Source organism: Nylanderia fulva, unplaced genomic scaffold, assembly GCF_048542155.1.
Source record: "Nylanderia fulva isolate GAGA-0341 unplaced genomic scaffold, ASM4854215v1 Scaffold20, whole genome shotgun sequence".
Classification (NCBI taxonomy): domain Eukaryota; kingdom Metazoa; phylum Arthropoda; class Insecta; order Hymenoptera; family Formicidae; genus Nylanderia; species Nylanderia fulva.
In genome coordinates, this window is record NW_028190264.1 from 1,650,347 (window position 1) to 1,670,283 (window position 19,937).

The window sequence follows — 19,937 nt, forward strand, 5'->3', positions numbered from 1 at the left end:
ACTCCATATGTAAAAAGGTGTACCGTTAATCACCCGTATAACGTTCTAAGTTTATAATTTTATAATTTTGTAAATTTTTATAAATAAAAGATAAACAAGACGGAGGGATATAAAAATAACTTTAAACAAGATATATAACAAACTAAAAAATTTTATTTGGCAAGAAAATTATGGAATACCAACATTTGTTGCAAGGGTAAGGGAAACTGACAAAAACCTTACTAGAATTCAAAAACAAAGGTACATTTATTAAAATACAAAGTAAAATTATTTTATAAATATGAAAATTAAATTTTTATATTAATATTTAAATTTAAAAGAAAATAAATATTGCGTCGTAGATAATAAACAATAAAAAATAAAAGTTGTAATCCTCCGTTGTACGTTGAGCCAAAACTTTCGCGCCCATATCACTCCTCTGCAGACAGTCGTCTAGATTTTCCCAGCTCGGTCTTCAGCATCTTCGGCGGTCTTCGAGTGTAGTTGCATATTTATTATCATTTGTATGTCAAATTTACGTGAAATATGAGTGGTGAAGAGAGACTGGTGACTGAGGTACCGAGTAGTTTGAAACAACTAGCACGTCTTGTTGTGCGTGGATTTTATACGATAGAGGATGCTTTAATTGTGGATATGCTGGTTAGGAATCCATGTAAGTGACATCCAAGTATTGTCCAAAAAATTCTACAATCAGAATAACTCTATTAATATTTATTCTATTAATATTTAATATATATAATATATATAATGTATATAATTCTATTAATATTTAATATATATAACATTAAATTTGAAAAATATTGCACTCTTGTACAGGTATGAAAGAAGATGACATTTGTGAACTGCTGAAGTTTGAACGCAAAATGTTGAGAGCCAGGATATCAACGTTACGAAACGATAAGTTTATTCAAGTTAGGTTGAAGATGGAAACAGGATCGGATGGCAAAGCACAGAAAGTTAATTACTACTTCATTAATTACAAAGTACGAATAATTGTGATTTTCTTTTACTCGACAGTATAGGAATTAATGTGAGACTAATGAGATATGTAGATGATGAAAATTTGTATCTCTCTTTTAGACCTTTGTAAATGTTGTTAAGTACAAACTCGACTTGATGAGGAAAAGAATGGAAACTGAAGAGAGAGATGCAACCAGTAGGGCTAGCTTTAAGTGTCCAAGTTGTTTAAAAACATTTACAGATCTTGAAGTAAGTATGATAATGTGATATAAGTTATGAATTTTAAGAATTAAATTCTATTTTATGATTACGTTTTTACATTGTAATAAAATAGAATAACATACTATATAATGAAAATATAATATTATTTAATTTTTAAAAATATAAAACTAATGTATTATATTATTATATTATTATAATATTAATTTAAGGCAATTATTATAACAGACAAAACTTCAACTTAAACTCTTGTATAGGCGGATCAACTTTTTGACATGAGAAGTAATGAATTTAAGTGTACATATTGCCAGGAAATAGTAGACGAAGATCAATCTGCTCTTCCAAAAAAAGATTCCAGATTATTATTAGCAAAATTCAATGAACAATTGGAACCATTGTATATACTATTGAGGGAAGTAGAAGGAATCAAATTGGCACCTGAGATATTAGAACCAGAGCCTGTTGACATCAATATTATTCGAGGGTAAGTTTTCAAGAATCCATATATACAGGATGATACAGTAATTAAATTATTATTTTGACAGTTTTGATCATTTTTATCATTTTTACTATTTGTTATTCAAATAATATTATGTTCTACAGTATCGACACGAGAAAACCAAGTAGTCTTAGGACACCTAATGAACAATGGTCAGGTGAAGCTACCAGAGGCTCAGGTTTTATGGTAGAAGAGACTAGAGTGGATGTTACTATCGGAGACGAATCTCCAGACGATAATGCGGCAAATCACAGAAAAGAGAGACCTATATGGATGACAGAAAGCACAATTATCAATTCTGATGGTTCACAGGTATATTATTTTGTTATATATATATATATATATTTGTGTAATAAATAAATAAATATATATATATATATATTTATATATTCTGTGTCTTGATTCATGTAATTATCTCATAGGCTGATGGTGTAAATACACAAGAAAGTATCTTGGACAAAGCTGCAGCTACTGCCACAAACGCAACTACGACGAATAATAAGCAGGGTGAAGATATCATGTCGGTGTTATTGGCTCATGGGAAGAAGGGCGGTATTAATTCCGCGGCATCTATTAAAGCAGCGCTTCCACAAGAATCCAGCGATAGTAGCGATAATGAGGAAGATGCGGAAATGCAAACTGTTGATACTGGTATGAAAAATTATATACTAAAAATTATATATATTAAATATATTAAGTCTATCGTATATATTAAACAACAGAAATTTTAACATTAGGATAATTAATTTGTTAATTAATAAATCATTTAAACATAAGATCAAGTGAAAAACCTTGAAATGCAGAATGATGAAAAATTGACAATTAATCTGTGAATCTTTGAATTTTATCAATTAATTTGCAGGTGAAGTGGAGATGATGGATTCCGAGGACGATGAGCTCGTACCAACCGTTAGTGTCGGCGGTAAAACTGTCGCGATCACCGATGTTAACGATACCCTAATCGCAGAAATGACTCCAATAGAGAAGGAAGCTTACATTCAGACGTATCAGGAATATTATTCACATATGTACGATTAGACGAAGAACAACGAGCATCTTCAATGCTCTATATAAGACTGATATTGATTTGATATCTTTCTCGTTGTTCCCTGTAATATTTTTTATATAGTCATAAAATGTATAATTTTGGAGTACATAGTATCTTTTCATGATGGCGTTAACAACTCTGTTGAATCAGTTTGTGATTCTTTATATTGATAAATATAGTAGATGTATATATGCTATATTTTTCGCATCTGAAGAATTAATTGGTTTAAAAGAAAGAAGATAAAAAGATGCATTTTTACAATTATATATTTTCTAATATAATCGCAACTGAACAATACTGTTACAACAGATTTTTTAGTAATAAATAAACAGAGTGGGGAGAAGGAATACTCTGTAAAACATAAGAAAATAATTAAGATGAATAATACCATGTCACTTCTGGTAAAACGGGAAATTTTCAAACTGAATCAAACATGAATAATTCAATAAGCTTACTTGATATTTTCTTTTTTTTTTGTTCTCGCAGTGAATTTCTGTCCGATCACCACCATCGCACAGAAATTCTGAGATTTTTATTAATTAGTTATCTTTTCGCTTTTTTTGTATTTTTTTCATCATTTTTATCTTCTTAACAATTCCATAATATAGTTAATGTTTCTTCACCTACGTTTATTTAATATTGCTCGTTCACTAAATATATCAAAAGAATCCAAAGAGAAACTCATTTTAAATAAATTTTATATAAGATAATTAAATATTTTTAAAGACGAGTTTTTTTTATTTTAATAATTTATTTCTCAATTTTAATTGTTATTTAAATATAAAGAAAATAATCCACTATGAGCAGAAAGCTCCGGATTCTTTTGAAGTAATCAGTCGCGAGACAAAGCGACTTTTGATTTACTCTGGTTCGTTTAAACGCAAACGAGCAAAGTCTTCGAATACTATATTATCGTCGTCATCGTTGGCATAGCAAGAGTTCTCGTAACGTGCTCTCTCAATGCTCTTGCTCTTCTTCAGCATGGCCTTTTCTTTCTCAAGGACACCTGCATAAAAGGAAATGCTTGAATGAATCTTTCAACTAATAAGAGAAATTTAATCTTCAAGTTAAATCGTATGTGTGTTAATTTAAATATGTGAATTAAATTTTTGTAGCTAAATTAAAAATTTTTATATGTGAATAATTACAATATACAAATGTATTAAAATAATGTAAAGCTACGCACCAGGAGCTGGATGCATCAATTTGAATGGAACATCAGTGATCAGCTCGCCAGCCAGGGTACCGCAATTCAGCTTAACTCGGATAGAATAAGAAATCACGATACCCAAGGCTTCAGCCGGACACTTGCCTTCGGCGACTAAAGTCGAGGATGCCAGATTTACGTCGTCATCCTGATGAAGTTAAAATAGATTGTCATAAATGTCAAAATATTTTTAGGTATGTTACTACAGATTGCATATATATTTATATATATTTTTACAATATTATTATATAATTTTAATTATATATATATAATATTGTTAAAAATAAACATTGTATAAACTTCATATATTTCAGTATTTAACACTATTGTAGGACTTGTTATTTTAGATACTTTAAGATGTCCGTCGAGAGCGATGCCACGACGATCTTTGTTGCTGCTGGCCAAAGGCACAAGATAGAACTGTTTCGTGAAGGATGCACCAGGTGTGATCGGACAACCCTCGCGAGTCTCCAAGCTAGCCACGTGCCGCGAAAATTGGGCATTCACCATAGTCACCTCGCAATGTTGAACCACGTACAACTGTGGAAAGAATATGACAATGATGGTAAAATCTGGCGTCTGAGATTTACTCGATTATTTAATTTTATAATATTCACCTTGATGTTTTTCACCGCTTTTCGGGAATTATTTGTAACTGTGACGTTCGCCGCAACTTTCTCACCGTGGTAATAAATCTCTCTGTCCAGTGTAACTTCCAAGTTTAATTTACCTTGGGAGAAGGTGAATCCCTTAGATACCAAAGAGCTGGGAAGTCGGCGACCTCGCGTCAACGGAGCATATTGTAGCTTCTTAATGGCTAACGCTACAGAGGACCTTTTGTGTCCCTGAAAGAAAATAAGTAAAAAAACACATTTTTGCAGATATTCTATTTTTTTTTAATTTTATAATTTTGCATTTATTTATTATCATTTATTTTTCCCTTATTTCGATACCTTGTCCTCTTCGCTATCCGCGACGAATACTTTCACAATATATTCAACTCCCAAGGGTTTTCCCTGATCGTCGTCGCCAGGCTGAAGAGTAACCGAGCACGGAGCAGTCTGCGGAAAGTGGAACGTGAACGGGAATGCATTCGAACCCAAACGCTTCAGCAAGCGTTCCTGAATCGGTGTGGTCTCCTGCTTCTCCTTCTTCAATGGAACAACCTGATCGCGACACAACACCAGCTCTTTGCTGAACTTGACTCCCATGACTTCGTCTTCCTCGCGACCATATCGGTACGTTGTCGAGACCTAAATATATGCGATAAAATATTACAATATCATTTATTAACGAAAAAGATTTGGAGAATGTTTCAAAACGAGAATACGATCCTATAAGAAATATGTAATATATGTACTATAAGTTAGAATTTTATTCACCTGACCAAAAATTTTGCGTCCCTGCAGGTAATCATTCTCTACGACGATGACGCCGTCGATGGGATCAACGTGATCTAGATGGTCGATGAAGTCTCTCTTGCCCAGATACACCGTAACTTTGCCTGAATAAAATATTTTCACATTATTAATATTATTAAGCGCTTAAGGATAAGAAAAAGAAGAAGAAGAGATTTGACAGTTGAGTAAACTCACCATTAGGGGTGGTCTTCTTGAATACCTTAACGGCTACAACGTAGGCCAAAAACAATAGAGGAAACATCTTGTTTCTGAAATTTTTTCTAAACGGACGAGTGATTTAGCAGAGAAATTTATTTCCCGCCCAGAAGTGACACGTCTGGAGAACCAAGAGTAGATCTTCATATAGTCTTGCTGGGGCTTCTTCTTTCACTTTGAAGCCGTATTATAACTAACGGGATTACTTTGTTACAGAACTGATTTAAGAGGATTGCGAATTATTACGCAGAAAGAATCAATGTGCGAGTCGCTATGCACCGTAAATTATAAATATTTTAATAATACTATTGCAATATAATATTTAATACAAAGAATCTCTTTATGTAGGAGACATTCTCCTGCAAAACTTATAACTGCCAAGTAAGTAAGTATACACACACACACACACACACACACACAAATATATATAAAGTGTTGAAAAAAAGGTAAAATATTGTAAAGGAGATTTACTATTTCCAAAATCAAGTCGAAAAGCTGTAATAAACATGGGTCCGCAAATAAGCCATTTTTAAGATTTTTATTTGCTATCTTATATAACTTAATTTACTTATAATTTAATTTAATTCACTTATATTTATATGAATATGGATAAATTAAATTATAGGTAAGTTAAGTTATATGAGATATAGCAAATATCTTAGAAATAGTTGATTTATGGATCCAGCGTTTATTAAGATTTTTTTTAACTTAGTTTGAGACATTAAATTGTCTGTGTATATAAAACTTATATTCGATAGAAATAAGAAAACTCTTCTTTTTTTGTTCAGTCTTACGTTTATTTTTATTTCGATAATAGAATGTTTATACAATATAATACGGAGGTATCTCTTGTAATCGAAATAAAATCCCCTGAAATTTCACACGATCGCTTGTGTGTTTCTACGGGTTTCCTTAATGATAACAATACCTATCGCGAGCTTCAAATAGATATTAGTGTGTTAACAATTAAAAAAACTCGCTTATATTTCTTTGTAATTTCTCTTTTCGTTTTCTCACATTCAGTAATTTATAGACAATCGATATAACATATTTTTTTTCTGTGTGTCGCTTTTGTGTATATGTGTACGAGCATATGAGCACCTCATCGACATACTCCCAAAAATATCATGGTAACTGAGAAACATTTTCCTTTTCTTTTGCACAATACAAAAAAGGCAGTAGTAATTTGAATGCCCCTCGAAATATGAGATATTGTTTACTCGATTAATAATTACGATCGTAAAAAAGTATAGTAGCGCGGTCGAAAATTATTTTTATATTTTGTATTTACGAAAGAACTTTTTTCCTGAAAATTTCCCTCGATGCCTTATAATATTTTTCCTCTTTTCTCGGAGAAATAAAAATTTTCGCCACAATGGATGCAGTCAAGGATCGCAAGACTATCTTTTTCTCGAATTAAAAAAAATCTGCACTAAGAATTCAGTATATTGCAACGTAAAAAGAATTTTATTGTATACTAAAAAAAATTTATGTATACGAAATGACGATAACAGTAAATAATAACAGTATTAATAATAATCGTGATAAATATTTTTATATAATAATAGGCACAGTTAAAGAGTATGGTATATAATTATATTCATTATTCAGCACTTTTTTTTTTATTACAACTACACAGAAATTCGTTGCTACCAGGGAACAGAAATACTGTATGTGACAAGATTTTATGAAATCTTTATTCCAAATACTTATACTTCACAATGTCTTCGTACAATGCCTACTATAATCTACAAATATTAATCCAACACTTTTACAGCTCTTGTAAACGTTATATCTTAAATGAGATCGTCTTCCTTTTTTTTCATAAACAATTTTTAATAAAGGGTGAAACACAAATATAACTGCAAAGTATATTAAGTTTTATAATTTTATAATCATATCTTTACACAGAATGGCAAATTTTCTAGTTTTCAAACAAAAAACTTCGAATCTTCTCGATGCGAGTTTATTACAACTAATCGAAATAAATTTACTATCCATTTAACAAGTTACGCTAGTGTATCTTTCACGTGTAGATTTCGGTGTACAAATAATTCATAGAACTATTTAATTTACGCAATCATACATTGAATTCTAAACGTCATCTCGCTTCTCGCAGAGCAATTAGAGCTCAGGAAAGGCAATCTTTTTTTTTTTAAATCACGCGCATTACCTGTCTCGAATTTCGCGAAATGCATAATACACGTTTGCGTTAAGATACTTAGAGCATTGTTTGTCATATATACTTGAGCAATATCTAAATTATATCATAGCATCAAGATGAGTAAAGAAAAAATTATATGGAATACATCACTTAGCATTTAACACAATGCTCTATCTGCATAACGTGTATGAAATCTCAAAAATTTCTGTCCGCGTTTTATGACCTCTCTTAAATGAGCTAAGAGAAAAATATATTTATATGACAAGCTAGGAGAAAAAATTTCTTAGTTCTCTCTCTCTCTTTCTTTCTCTCTCCCTCTTTCAGCTGGATATCAAGCTACACTGCAAATGTATCATATTTTCAACCGTAATAACATTTGTACATAAGTAGAATCAGTTCCCTGATACCAGCGCACTTCTAATGTTGAACAGTACAAATATGTTAGTCTCGAAAGTATACATAGTAAATTTTCGTAATTTGTAATTCGACGCAATTCTGTATTTTTTTTTGTTTTTTCTATGAACTTACGTCATTAATTATTATTTTTTTCTTTCGCTTTTTTTAGCCTTTTCTTTCCATTCGACCTTTTGATAAAAACATCATTTCTTATTCTTTTAGAGATGATTTTTGCAGCAAGACAATACTGCAAATCTCAGCGTAAGCAAAATTTGTCTCACACAGTAGAAATCTACAATACGATAAAATGTTGTAAAAAACTTTCAAATTGATGTCTTTATATTTTATTAATTTGAGATTTCATGGTTAAAAAAAAATTGTTTTTTTAAACTTACCTAATGTTCTTCACAGAAATATCTCCTTATAAATAAGACTCTTTTCTTATGATAAATCTGAAAATAAAAATTGCAAGTTGTATATGAAGAACAAAAAGCAGAAATAAACGTGCAGACATGATTTTAAAAATAAATACTTACAACTCGGTACATCCGCGGACACGCTCTTTTGTATCTGATCAAATGAGAATTTGACAAAAGCGTCGTACTGTTCAGACAATTTTAAATGTAAGATCTTATCATATTCTTCGCGAATTTGCGTTTCTTGCTCCTTGAGCATTCGTTCGCAGATCAAGCCAACCTAAAACCATTTTTATGGATAAATCTAAACAAACCAATAATTACTGTAAATAAATTTATTATAATAATAAATATTCATCTATCTAAAAAAAACCACATTTTAAAAAGTAAATTTTTTTGTTAGACAACATGCAACTAATCAAAGAATTCTACCTGTTTAAATGTGAATAGGGGTTTTTCCTTTCCACTAAAGTTATGACTAAAGGGAGTCGAAGAAGAGCCAGAAGGACTGGAAGGGCCTTCCATGTCTGATGAATCGCCACCATTAGTTTGTGGATGAAAGTATAATTGCTTACGCCGTTGCAATCTGCGAATTTCTTCTCTGATGTTGGCAGCCATTTTTTCTGCATAAGAATACATATGCAATGATATTTTTTAAAATATAAATATACATAAAAATATGTAATATATAATATATATATATATATATATATATATATATATATATATATATACATGTGACGTAAATTAATGTAATGTTTCAATTTTTTCTTAAATATTCCTGTTTATTCAAACAATGTTTATTTAAATATTAAAAATTTCAGATATTTAAATATAAATCAATTTATTATTTATTATTTAAATAAATTATATTATTCAAATATATATCATATGCATAATATTATGAGATTTGAAGCATGATATGCAGTTTTCTATAAAAAGTTTTTTCTTTACATTTTCTTCTTTTTTATAACAATTTGTGTATATATCATGTTGCTCAAGTTTGTGTATCCTCTAATATTCAATTTCCTTTCCATTTCTTCCTATTTCTTCATCATAGTTCTTGCAGTCTATAATGTTCTGTATAAGTTCCTAATTTTTAACTCGCATATATAATTTATTTAAAATAAAAATTACAAAATAAATATCTGAATAATATGCTGTTGCCCTTCCAATTCAAATACACTTAATAATCATCCAATCACATTTCAAGCATGTCTCTGCTGACAAGACAAATGTCTCTCAACGCTGATTTTCCTTCAAAAATGAAACATCATTTTCAACATATATATATAACAATGTTATTTTGCATCACACGTTACTGTATCTATGCATCGACATAAATCCTTGTCACGTGCAGAAGACAAAATTCATTTCTGGCTGTACCTTTGCATTCTTCCTCGGAAAAAAAAAAAAAAAAAAAAAAAAAAAAAATCCCAAGAAGAATGGAACGTAAACCCGAATATCCCTGAGCGCGTCCGTTACTACATTACCATATGATTTACGCGTGCCGCCCCCTTCCCTTCTTAAGGAGAGTCCCCGAATACGGGTTTTAAATCACTAGAGCTTTTTAACCGCCCCTACTCGCCATCCCTCTCTCTCTCTCTTTCCTTCATTCCTTCCCGAGCTCCGTCTCTTTTCCGCCCTAGATGTGCTTACAAGGGGCCCAAGAGGAGCGAAAGAGAGAGAGAGAGGAGGAGAAAGCGAGACGGAGATAAACACGGAGAAACGCCGATAAGAGCGACGGAGAAGAGGAGCGAGGTGAAGGGGGAAAAAAATGGCCGCAGCCTGCAGTGGTAATTACCAGGCGTCAATTTGCTCGCTATCTCGCCAAACGGCGACGGCTTCTGCGCCAGGGGTCCGCCCCGTGGCGACGACGCGGTTGCGCCGGGCGACGCGCACGACATCGGCATGCACCTCCGTCGCTTGCTCGGCCTACCGTGGCTGTGCACCGGGTCGAACTCCAAGGACCTCTTCAGTGTCGCGCACGCCATGGTGCTGTTTCTTCTGCTGGTGACGCTGGTGGCGCGGTGTTCTCGAGCTCACTGGCGTGCCGTGTACGACTGACACCCAGCGTTACGGGCCGCGGCTCCGAGGAGAGGGAGAGGGGGGGAAGGGGATGGAGGAGGGGGGAAGTATAAGGGTCGTCAACGGGGAGATAAAGGGGAGCGGTGCGACGATATCTGGCGCAGAGCTACGACGCGACGTCCGGGATATCCTCGGGACCGCGCGGTCACGCGTCGAGTTTGACAGCTCGGTTTGACAAATCGCCGTTTTTTTTCTCGATCTCGGCGCACGGCTTCTCGTCCCTCCCGATCGACGACAAAACAAACACTGCGCTCTCGAACAATATGGCCGATCCTACTCGCGAGCTCGCTCTCTGCTACGCGTAAGCGACTCCTCCCTCTTCTGTCTCTCCTGCCGGCTGAACAAGCTCTCTCTCTCTTTCTTTCTTCGTTTGATTTTAAAGAGCACGAAGTACGCGTATTATGCATGATGGCGAACTCGCATCCGCGGGTTCGACCAATGACGTTTCGAGTTTGACAGCTCCGCCAATAGGAGGACGCGGTTGCTAGGGACTTTGATCCCGCTATTAGCGGAACTGTCAAACTCGAAACGTCATTGGAGACATTTTTTCTTTTTTGGATGACAAATATCTCTTTTTATTGAATATTATTTATAGGAGAACAATTCTTCTGTAGAAATTTCATTTTTTAATAAAAAATTTTGTGGAGGAAAACTTTTTTAATATATGTCTGCTTAGGTGTCAAATTTTTAATTACTATTAATACTATTTAATTATTATTACTATTACTATTATTATTTATATAGCTATTATTATTAATTATGCGAGATTGGACGCATTGAAAATTGACCAATCAGAGGAGAGGATCTTAAATCTCGAATTCCAATGCGCAATCCGATACAAGCCCTAGCGCGTTCGCGCATGCGCAGCGCCTGCTTGTGCAAAGCGCACACCAAAGTGACAGTTCTACATCGATAATGTCAATAATCACGGCCGAGCGTTAATTTTATGCGGACGCGCGTCGCAGGTATACGAAAATAAATACATATATATATATATATATATATATATATATACACGATGTCGCAATAAGGATAAAACGTCGAAGGCACGTCGCGTCAACATCCTCGGGGGCGCGAGTGATCTCCTCGTCGACGGCTCACCAGGTAGACCAAGGGGACACAAGTACGTATATGCGTGGGTTCGTCCGCGTACATGCGTGCGAGCGCGCGAGCCTCGCCTTCTTTCTCTCTCGTACTAGCTCGTGCACCACGTCGTCGTCGTCGCGAGACATCCCGGGGAGGAGGCGGGGGGAGGTGGGGGGAGGTACAACGGCGGCGGGCGATAGGTTATGAAAAAGTCGTGCAAATACTGGACGGGCGTGGGTAACATATCGACGGTGTGTCTGTCGAACGCGAAGCGCGAACGCGCGACGAGTCTCGGAGACGACAGTCTGCCGAGTTTTTACATGAAGGAGCAGGACATCCCGGAGTACCTGGAGGGCTGCGGGTTGACCACCTGCACCGCCACCGGCGACATGCCCGAGGACATGGAGGTGCTGCGCGACAATAAGGAGCACCCGGGGAACAAGGAGAAGAAACTGTCAACCACGTCCATCAGCGGTGGAGGTGGTGGCCAGGGTGACACCAAGAAGACCGTCATGGTGAAGCATCCGGAGTCGAACAAACCGAAGCCCACGACGAAGAAGAGCAAGCCGATCCAGGCGGAGCTGGATGTCGCCAAGGAGTTCATTCGCTGTCGGGACGAATGCGTGAAACGATTGGATCTTAGCAAGGCCAGCATCACGAATTTACCCAGCTCCGTCAGGGAGTTGACTCATCTGCGGGAGTTCTACATTTATGGTAACAAACTGGCGACCCTGCCACCTGAGATCGGCTGCCTGGCGAACCTGGAGACTCTGGCGTTGAGCGAGAACTCGCTCACCAGTCTACCAAACACTCTGGAGAATCTCAAGTCCCTCCGGGTCCTGGATCTCAGGCACAATAAGCTCAACGAAATACCGGACGTCGTGTACAAGCTTACATCGCTCACCACGTTGTTCCTGCGCTTCAATCGGGTCAGATATGTCAGCGATAACATAAGAAATCTGACAAATCTTACCATGTTGAGCCTGCGAGAGAACAAGATCAAGGAACTGCCCGCAGGGATAGGCGAGCTTGTCAATCTTATCACTTTTGACGTCTCGCACAATCATCTGGAGCACCTGCCTGTGGAGATTGGCAAGTGCGTGCAGCTGTCCACGTTGGATCTACAGCACAACGAGCTCCTGGACATACCGGAGACGATCGGCAATCTGGTGTCGTTGACGAGATTGGGTCTTCGTTACAATAGACTGTCCAGTATCCCCAAGTCGCTGGCCAACTGTAAGATGATGGACGAGTTCAGCGTGGAGGGTAATCAAGTGTCGCAGCTTCCAGATGGTCTGCTATCCAGTTTGTCGGATTTAACGACCATCACGTTGTCCAGGAACAATTTCACCGCATATCCGTCAGGCGGGCCGTCCCAATTCACAAACGTCTATTCAATCAATCTGGAACATAATCAGATCGATAAGATACCTTATGGTATCTTCTCCCGTGCCAAGAACCTCACCAAGCTAAACATGAAGGAGAATCAGCTGACCGCTCTGCCCCTGGACATCGGCACCTGGGTGAACATGGTCGAGCTGAATCTAGGTACGAATCAGCTGATGAAGATCCCGGACGACGTACAGTGCCTGCAGAGTCTGGAGATACTGATACTCTCCAACAATCTGCTGAAGCGTATTCCGGCCACTATAGCGAATCTGCGTAAGCTGCGGGTGTTGGACCTCGAAGAGAATCGGATCGACTCCCTGCCGAATGAGATTGGTTTTCTGCGCGAGCTGCAGAAGCTGATCCTACAGTCGAATCAGATCGTCACGTTGCCGCGCGCGATCGGCCACCTGACGAATCTCACGTACCTGAGCGTCGGGGAGAACAATCTGAATTATCTGCCGGAGGAGATCGGCACCCTGGAGAACCTGGAGTCGCTCTACATCAACGACAACGCGAATCTGCACAATCTACCGTTCGAGCTGGCCCTGTGCACAAATCTCAGTATTATGTCAATTGAGAATTGTCCATTATCGCAGATACCTGCCGAGATTGTGGCCGGTGGACCGTCGCTGGTGATCCAGTTTCTTAAGATGCAGGGACCCTATCGGTCCATGTAACAGATTAATTAAGGCCGCGCGTCTTCGCGCGCCGCTGAGCCACATTGATGTCGATTCTTAATTGCGAGAGAAAGGTAGAGGGAGAAGCGGTGAAAGAAATTGTTTTCAAGGGGAAGATATATTTGTAACATGACTATCTGTTGAACTTTAATTCTCACTTTAATGATCTCACTTTAAATGAGAAAACGTGTAAAACAATACTGAGATACACTGTATAAAAACGAATTAGATTGCTTTGTTTCTTCGGTGTCGAAAGGATATTTCTTTTCAAGTGCAAAACATGAATTAAGTGTAATGTTAAATTGGTGCTGTTGAATATTGTTCTTGCAAATGGGAGAGAAATATATATATATATTATGTAGATTAGTCTTCTTGTGCAATTTTAAAACTTGAGATGTTTTAAAGCTCATAATGTAAATTTCCAAAAAGATGATATACACTATACTTATATATGAGTATCTCTTACAATTAGTTTATTATGATATGTTTATCTGCTTTATCAAGAGATGTAATTTCCATGCTGCGTGTTGATAGTACATTTCAATTGATAGTTTCTAAAAAATTATATACACTGTCCACAGCATATTTTTATGTAACGCAATAAGTTGCTTATTTTCTTTAGATGCATAAAATATGAGAATTCTAAATTATATTAATTTGTTAAGTTTGCTAAAATATGATGCAATTGTTTCATTTTTTATTCATTTGATTGTGAAAAATATAAACAAACTCCCATTTTGTAAATTGCTTATAAACAAATGTAAATTAAATCTTATGTTGATTATGATAGAGAAAAAATATTTTATATAAAACAGATAACCATATATAATTAGTTCTCGTAAGAACTATTTTAATATATATGTTGCAGTTATTTTTTAAAGCTTAGTAAAATATAGTCTTCATTTTATTTATTAGCAAAATTCGTCGATTAAAAGTAGCTTACAATTTTTTTTAAATTATAATTATAACATTTATTTATATATACTATATATATATATATATATAAAAGAAAATTGTGCAACAGCGTATCATTATACGAAAGAATACAATATAAACGTCCCATCTACTACATAAGTACAAACACGTGAGACAAGATCTTTAATTTAGAAATGATAGAAGAAGAAAACGTGTTAAGAATCGACATCAACGGCATTGTTTGTTGTACTAAAAGGTTGAAACGTACTTCGTGTATATTATAAGCGAGAAAAAAAAGATATTTTATTAAAATATTAAATTGAGAAGTTGTGAATATAACGTGCACACAAAACGAACGTCGGTACACATAAGTTTCCATATACATACATTCTGATGTTATATATGCGTATATTTTTTTCTCATTTTTTCGTCGATGTGTATGTCACCTTATGAGGTACAAAATATACTAAGATCTTTCTACGGGAAGTCACACTCTTTTGAAACATGAAACATTATAGCTATATTTATCTAATTCAACAGGGCGTACCGAAGAGCAAATATATTAATTTTTATTTATGTTAATAAGCAGTGAAACGAAGAATACTATACTCTATTATGTCTGTGAAAGTAAGAATTATACAAAGAAGGAAAAAAATCATGAAGCAACAGAGTGTATGCGATATTGTATTAATATTTTTTAATTTTTATATTATTGTCAATAATTAGATTATATATTTTATAGAGATTCATGATGATTCATGACGGAGCGATTATAAGATGCATTATTGCCTTTTGTTAAAATATCTTTACTCTCATTAGATATAATATTTCTCTTTGTTCACTTCTTTGCTATTTCTTAAATTTTCTTAAATAGTCTCAAATATATATCTTACACATTCAAGTACTCTTCTTGTATATTTATTCGTATTTAATTTAAACAAAGATGCGATTATATTGTAAAATTTTGTGCTATTTTGTGCAGGAATAATTGCACACGGAGTTCGTCTTATAATTGCTCTATCATCGTGATTAAGTACAAGTACATAATTGTCGCTAATTATTGTAAATTATATAATAATAAATCTATAAGTTTTAATACGATATTGTACACACTCTACTGCTTCAAATGTATAAAGATTATTTTTCTTTTTTATATAATTTTTAAAGTAAAATAGGCCAAAATTTTATAGTATAATCCGCATCTTTGTTCAAATTAGATAAATATAGATTAGATGAATATACAGAAAGGAAAAATATCGAATGTGTAAAATGCATATTTGAGACTATATGTTAAACAAATTTGATGGTTTAAAAAAAGAAATTTACAAAACAGCAAAGTAAATGAAGAAAAAAATATACATAAAAATGAAAATATTTTGTAATTGTACAAAAGGAGAAAAAAGGAAAAGTTTCTCCGTTTTCGTTTATGTAATAGTATGTATCTCTCGTGCGACAATTAAAGCAATGAAGCCACATTGTATACACAGCATCAGGAATGTCTTCTTGCGTTTGACATTTTCAAGACAGACACATTGTGTTTAGATATTCATGTAATAATTATATTTCGATTTTCAAAAGAATTAGCAAAGAGAAGATGAAGAAAAATGTTATATTTTAATTAGTCAGACCATTATTAAATTAGTTATTGTTGGAAATTTATCAATTTGTCTTAGAGTCAACACAGTTATGATGCATGTCTGACTAATAAATCTGGAACATAATTCGAAAATGTCGTAAGTCAAGACATTCCTGCTTTCTATACTGTAAAGTGTGCTTTCATTAGATTAAAGAAGATTGCGCTGCCAAATGTAAACGTAAAAGAAGAAATGGAGTACGCAACATATATTGAGCATTTTTTTGAGATTATATTTTGCTAAGTTCCATGATAATCGATCAATTTTGCTTGCTACATCTCATTTCTCTCTGTCATCAACGTTGTTGTTCTGCTCTCAACTCTGCACAAAGAAATAGTGCCAATGTAATTGTAAAGTTACATGTATATCTAACATACATACATACATACATACATACATATATATATATATATATATATATATATATATATATATATATATGTATATATATTATGTATGAATATATTTATATGCGCGTTACATATATTATTATAATTATGAGATAAGTATTATTATATCTATATATATAAACAGGCTCGCATTTAAAAATGTGCCTATAAATCTATAGATTTTTAGTTCTTTTAGAATCTTTGTGGCTTATCAATTTCTTCATTCTCGATAGTCTTCTCGCTTGTGTATATGTTATTAGATTGTATTTCTCTATGTATATGTTAAATAGTATAGTAGTGTCATATAAATTAGGCTATACCACATTATTTGCGAATGCAATTAGCAAATTTGTTCTCATCGTCAATTTTAATGTCTTATGACTTACTTAAATATTGGGTCTCTATACTGTTATTGTGCATTTAACATTATATGTAATTTAATTAATTAAATTTTAATTCAATTAAGATATATATTATAACAAGTATCGCAAGGATTTGGATTCTCTGATGATTTAGATTTTGATTTTTCTATCGATAATAATTCACTTTAGAAAAATGTTATATATATATATAAATTATTTTTTCTTAAATTTAGAATCTAATTTACATTCAAAATCATCAGATTTCTCTTATATTTTCTTTTAATAAAAAGACATTCGTCAAAAGTGATTTGTGAAATTTTGAAATAATTTATACATGTTGCTTTGTGTATAGTTTGCAAATGCTTATTCAGTAATCGCACAGACATATTAATTATTAATGCATTTTTAATAATTAACTAATGTCTAATACTGTAAAAATCTCTATATATCACAATTAAAGTTGTTAGTTCTGCGAAAAAGAAAACAGAAGCTTCTTTCGTATCGGAGTAATCTATTATCTTATAAATGATTACGATAAGCGTATCTTGTTAAAAAAACCTACAACTATCATATAGTTGTGGCGAGGAAATCTTTATTCAAATGCTATAATTATCCCTGAATATCAATTATCAGTTATTGTAGCGTTTTTCCTTCTTTTATATATCTATTTGCAACGAGAATCTTATGTTCCTATCTTTTATTATATACGCAGCAATTATAATTATAATTGGGAAACATTTTCTTCTACGTAACTAAAAATGCTTGATAATCTATATTTGCGATTATAAATGTCATCCCCTAATTTTTCTTCGATCTCTAATGTTACAAAGTGTTTGATATTGCTGTTGTAATTTATGGTTTAGCATAATTCTATCGTTACACATTAAACATGTCTCGCGCAATTTATTAATTATATGCTATCTCTATACATTCTCTCTTTGTATTATCTGTTTGTTATTCCGTGCGAATTGTAAATCTCGCGTGAACAAAGACATTTGGATTTAAATCAGAAGATGGAACTTAGCAAATTCTCTGTTTAAAATATTTTTTTCTCTCCGTGTTAAAGTTTAATGTGTAATACGTTGCAAATTTCGCTTTAATATGAGTATATAAATATATATGCATATATATTTATATAGATATATATTTATATACACTTTATATGTATCTATTTGTGTCTGATTATCGAATCTAAGTTTTAAGGAGATATCAAAGCGTACATATTCGCACCTCGCAAATATTGTGTAAAATTTGTCTCTGGCTTCCTGTTTTAAAGTCGGTAAGAATCTTTGTCGTTGAGGAATTGTCGTGATCGAGCAAAAATAAATTAATTTACAGAGTTTCTCCATTAGATTGTACATATGATATTACATTGATGATTTTAACATCGTTAGATTTTATTAAATTGAAGATAAGTAATTAGCAAGCGTTCTCGCATTTTCATATTATTATTTTGTAATCTATCACGAATGAAAAATCACGTTGTGAAGGAGAATGTATTGTAAAAATTAATTAGTGAAATTCAACAGTGTGCACAACAGTACGACAGAACTACTTTGCAAAGGTTCTTGCTGATTAATTGAGAATATGTCGAATATTAAATCTGAAAGTGAAAATTCCTTTCATTGTATTATATAGGATAAAGGTTGCAGCGTAACGGTCGCCATGGGCTCCCACTTACAGAAACTATTAATAGTGAAATACGTCTTATCGACGTCGAAAAACGTCAGCGGTTTTATCGGTATTAGAAAAAAGATTTATTTTAAAAAGGTATCATTATATATATATATATATATATATATATATATATATATATATATATATATATATAATTTTATCTAGTGTTATTATATACGTAATGTTATGTAAGGAACAATAATGTATTGCGTGCATTATATTTTTTAGAAGTCTTTGGATTTTAGTATTAGTATAGTGTTTTATACATCTATGCTAGCATTTCTTTTTTTAACTATATATTGTATCTATGCGCTCGTATTATGTTTATTTAGAGATTGCAAGGATGTATATTAATACTTTCGCAATTATCTTATTTTAAATATTTTGATTATTATTAAGTTCATTGTTGTTGCAAGATGAGATGTTGAAAAAAAAACACGATATCAATATATTGAAATTAAAAAAATCAAAATAATTAAATTTAAAGAAAAAGAATATCCAAGCTTTCAAAATCTTGGATTGCATTTTTAATTAAACGAAGGATTAATGATGAATTTTGGAAAATTTAGCCGTAACAGATACGAATATATCCTATACATACGAAGGCTGGAATTTTAAAGATTATTATTCGTTAATTAGAGAGATTAATGTTACGAGATTATCTAAATGATATAACGTGGCGATCGTTTAACACATTAGTTTCTAGATATCGTAATGAAAGTCTTCACGTGTGGAAAATTCATGGCGCTATTCACATGTAAGTTGCCACAAAATCGGTGATACAATACAATCCGTTGTGATAAACTGTTAAACAGTTTTAAAAAAAGAAGTAAAGCAAAATACACAAATCGATAGACGGCACATAGTCCCCGTGGTTTGCAAGCGATAAATTTACGTAACAGTTGCAAACGCACAATACGCTATTCTGAGATAATAAACATTTATCGAATAGTCTATTGAGCAAAATACACAAAATATTGTGTTATGTGTAATATAATTCCAAGAATGTAATATTAAATGTAATTCAGTGTACATTACGTAATTATATGAGAGAGACGCTGTATAAATATTTCTAAATATACAAATATATTATGAAATATTTTCCCGAAATTCATATTTTTCTGCTTTTTGCACAATTTCCTTTGAACTTTTAGTAAAAATGTTTAAATTGCTAATACAATTTTTTGTTTTAAGT

General features: G+C 33.4%; 4 protein-coding genes across 4 annotated transcripts; 2 read left to right on the forward strand and 2 right to left on the reverse strand.

Annotated features, from left to right (window-relative positions):
• The first annotated feature begins 444 nt into the window (after positions 1-444).
• On the forward strand, positions 445-5,191 carry TfIIEalpha (transcription factor IIEalpha). Its single transcript, XM_029319777.2, has 7 exons — positions 445-652; positions 817-983; positions 1,081-1,209; positions 1,437-1,663; positions 1,783-1,990; positions 2,101-2,329; positions 2,541-5,191. Exons 1-7 carry the CDS (start codon positions 526-528, stop codon positions 2,714-2,716), a joined length of 1,263 nt encoding a protein of 420 aa, XP_029175610.2. The 5' UTR covers positions 445-525; the 3' UTR covers positions 2,717-5,191.
• Arr2 (arrestin 2) lies at positions 2,975-5,674 on the reverse strand. Its single transcript, XM_029319776.2, has 7 exons — positions 5,529-5,674; positions 5,316-5,437; positions 4,887-5,186; positions 4,551-4,778; positions 4,285-4,473; positions 3,913-4,081; positions 2,975-3,732 (listed from the first exon to the last, which is right to left on the reverse strand). The coding sequence occupies exons 1-7, from the start codon at positions 5,593-5,595 to the stop codon at positions 3,587-3,589; spliced, it is 1,221 nt and encodes a 406-aa protein (XP_029175609.1). The 5' UTR covers positions 5,596-5,674; the 3' UTR covers positions 2,975-3,586.
• Positions 5,675-7,123: 1,449 nt separating this feature from the next.
• akirin lies at positions 7,124-10,952 on the reverse strand. The gene is made up of 5 exons (XM_029319928.2): positions 10,330-10,952; positions 8,958-9,148; positions 8,646-8,805; positions 8,505-8,561; positions 7,124-8,401 (listed from the first exon to the last, which is right to left on the reverse strand). The coding sequence occupies exons 1-4, from the start codon at positions 10,517-10,519 to the stop codon at positions 8,551-8,553; spliced, it is 552 nt and encodes a 183-aa protein (XP_029175761.1). The 5' UTR covers positions 10,520-10,952; the 3' UTR covers positions 7,124-8,401; positions 8,505-8,550.
• Positions 10,953-11,511: 559 nt separating this feature from the next.
• Positions 11,512-19,852, forward strand: LOC114944130 (leucine-rich repeat protein soc-2 homolog). The gene has a single exon (XM_029319907.2). The coding sequence runs from the start codon at positions 11,903-11,905 to the stop codon at positions 13,763-13,765; it is 1,863 nt and encodes a 620-aa protein (XP_029175740.1). The 5' UTR covers positions 11,512-11,902; the 3' UTR covers positions 13,766-19,852.
• The last annotated feature ends 85 nt before the right edge of the window (positions 19,853-19,937 follow it).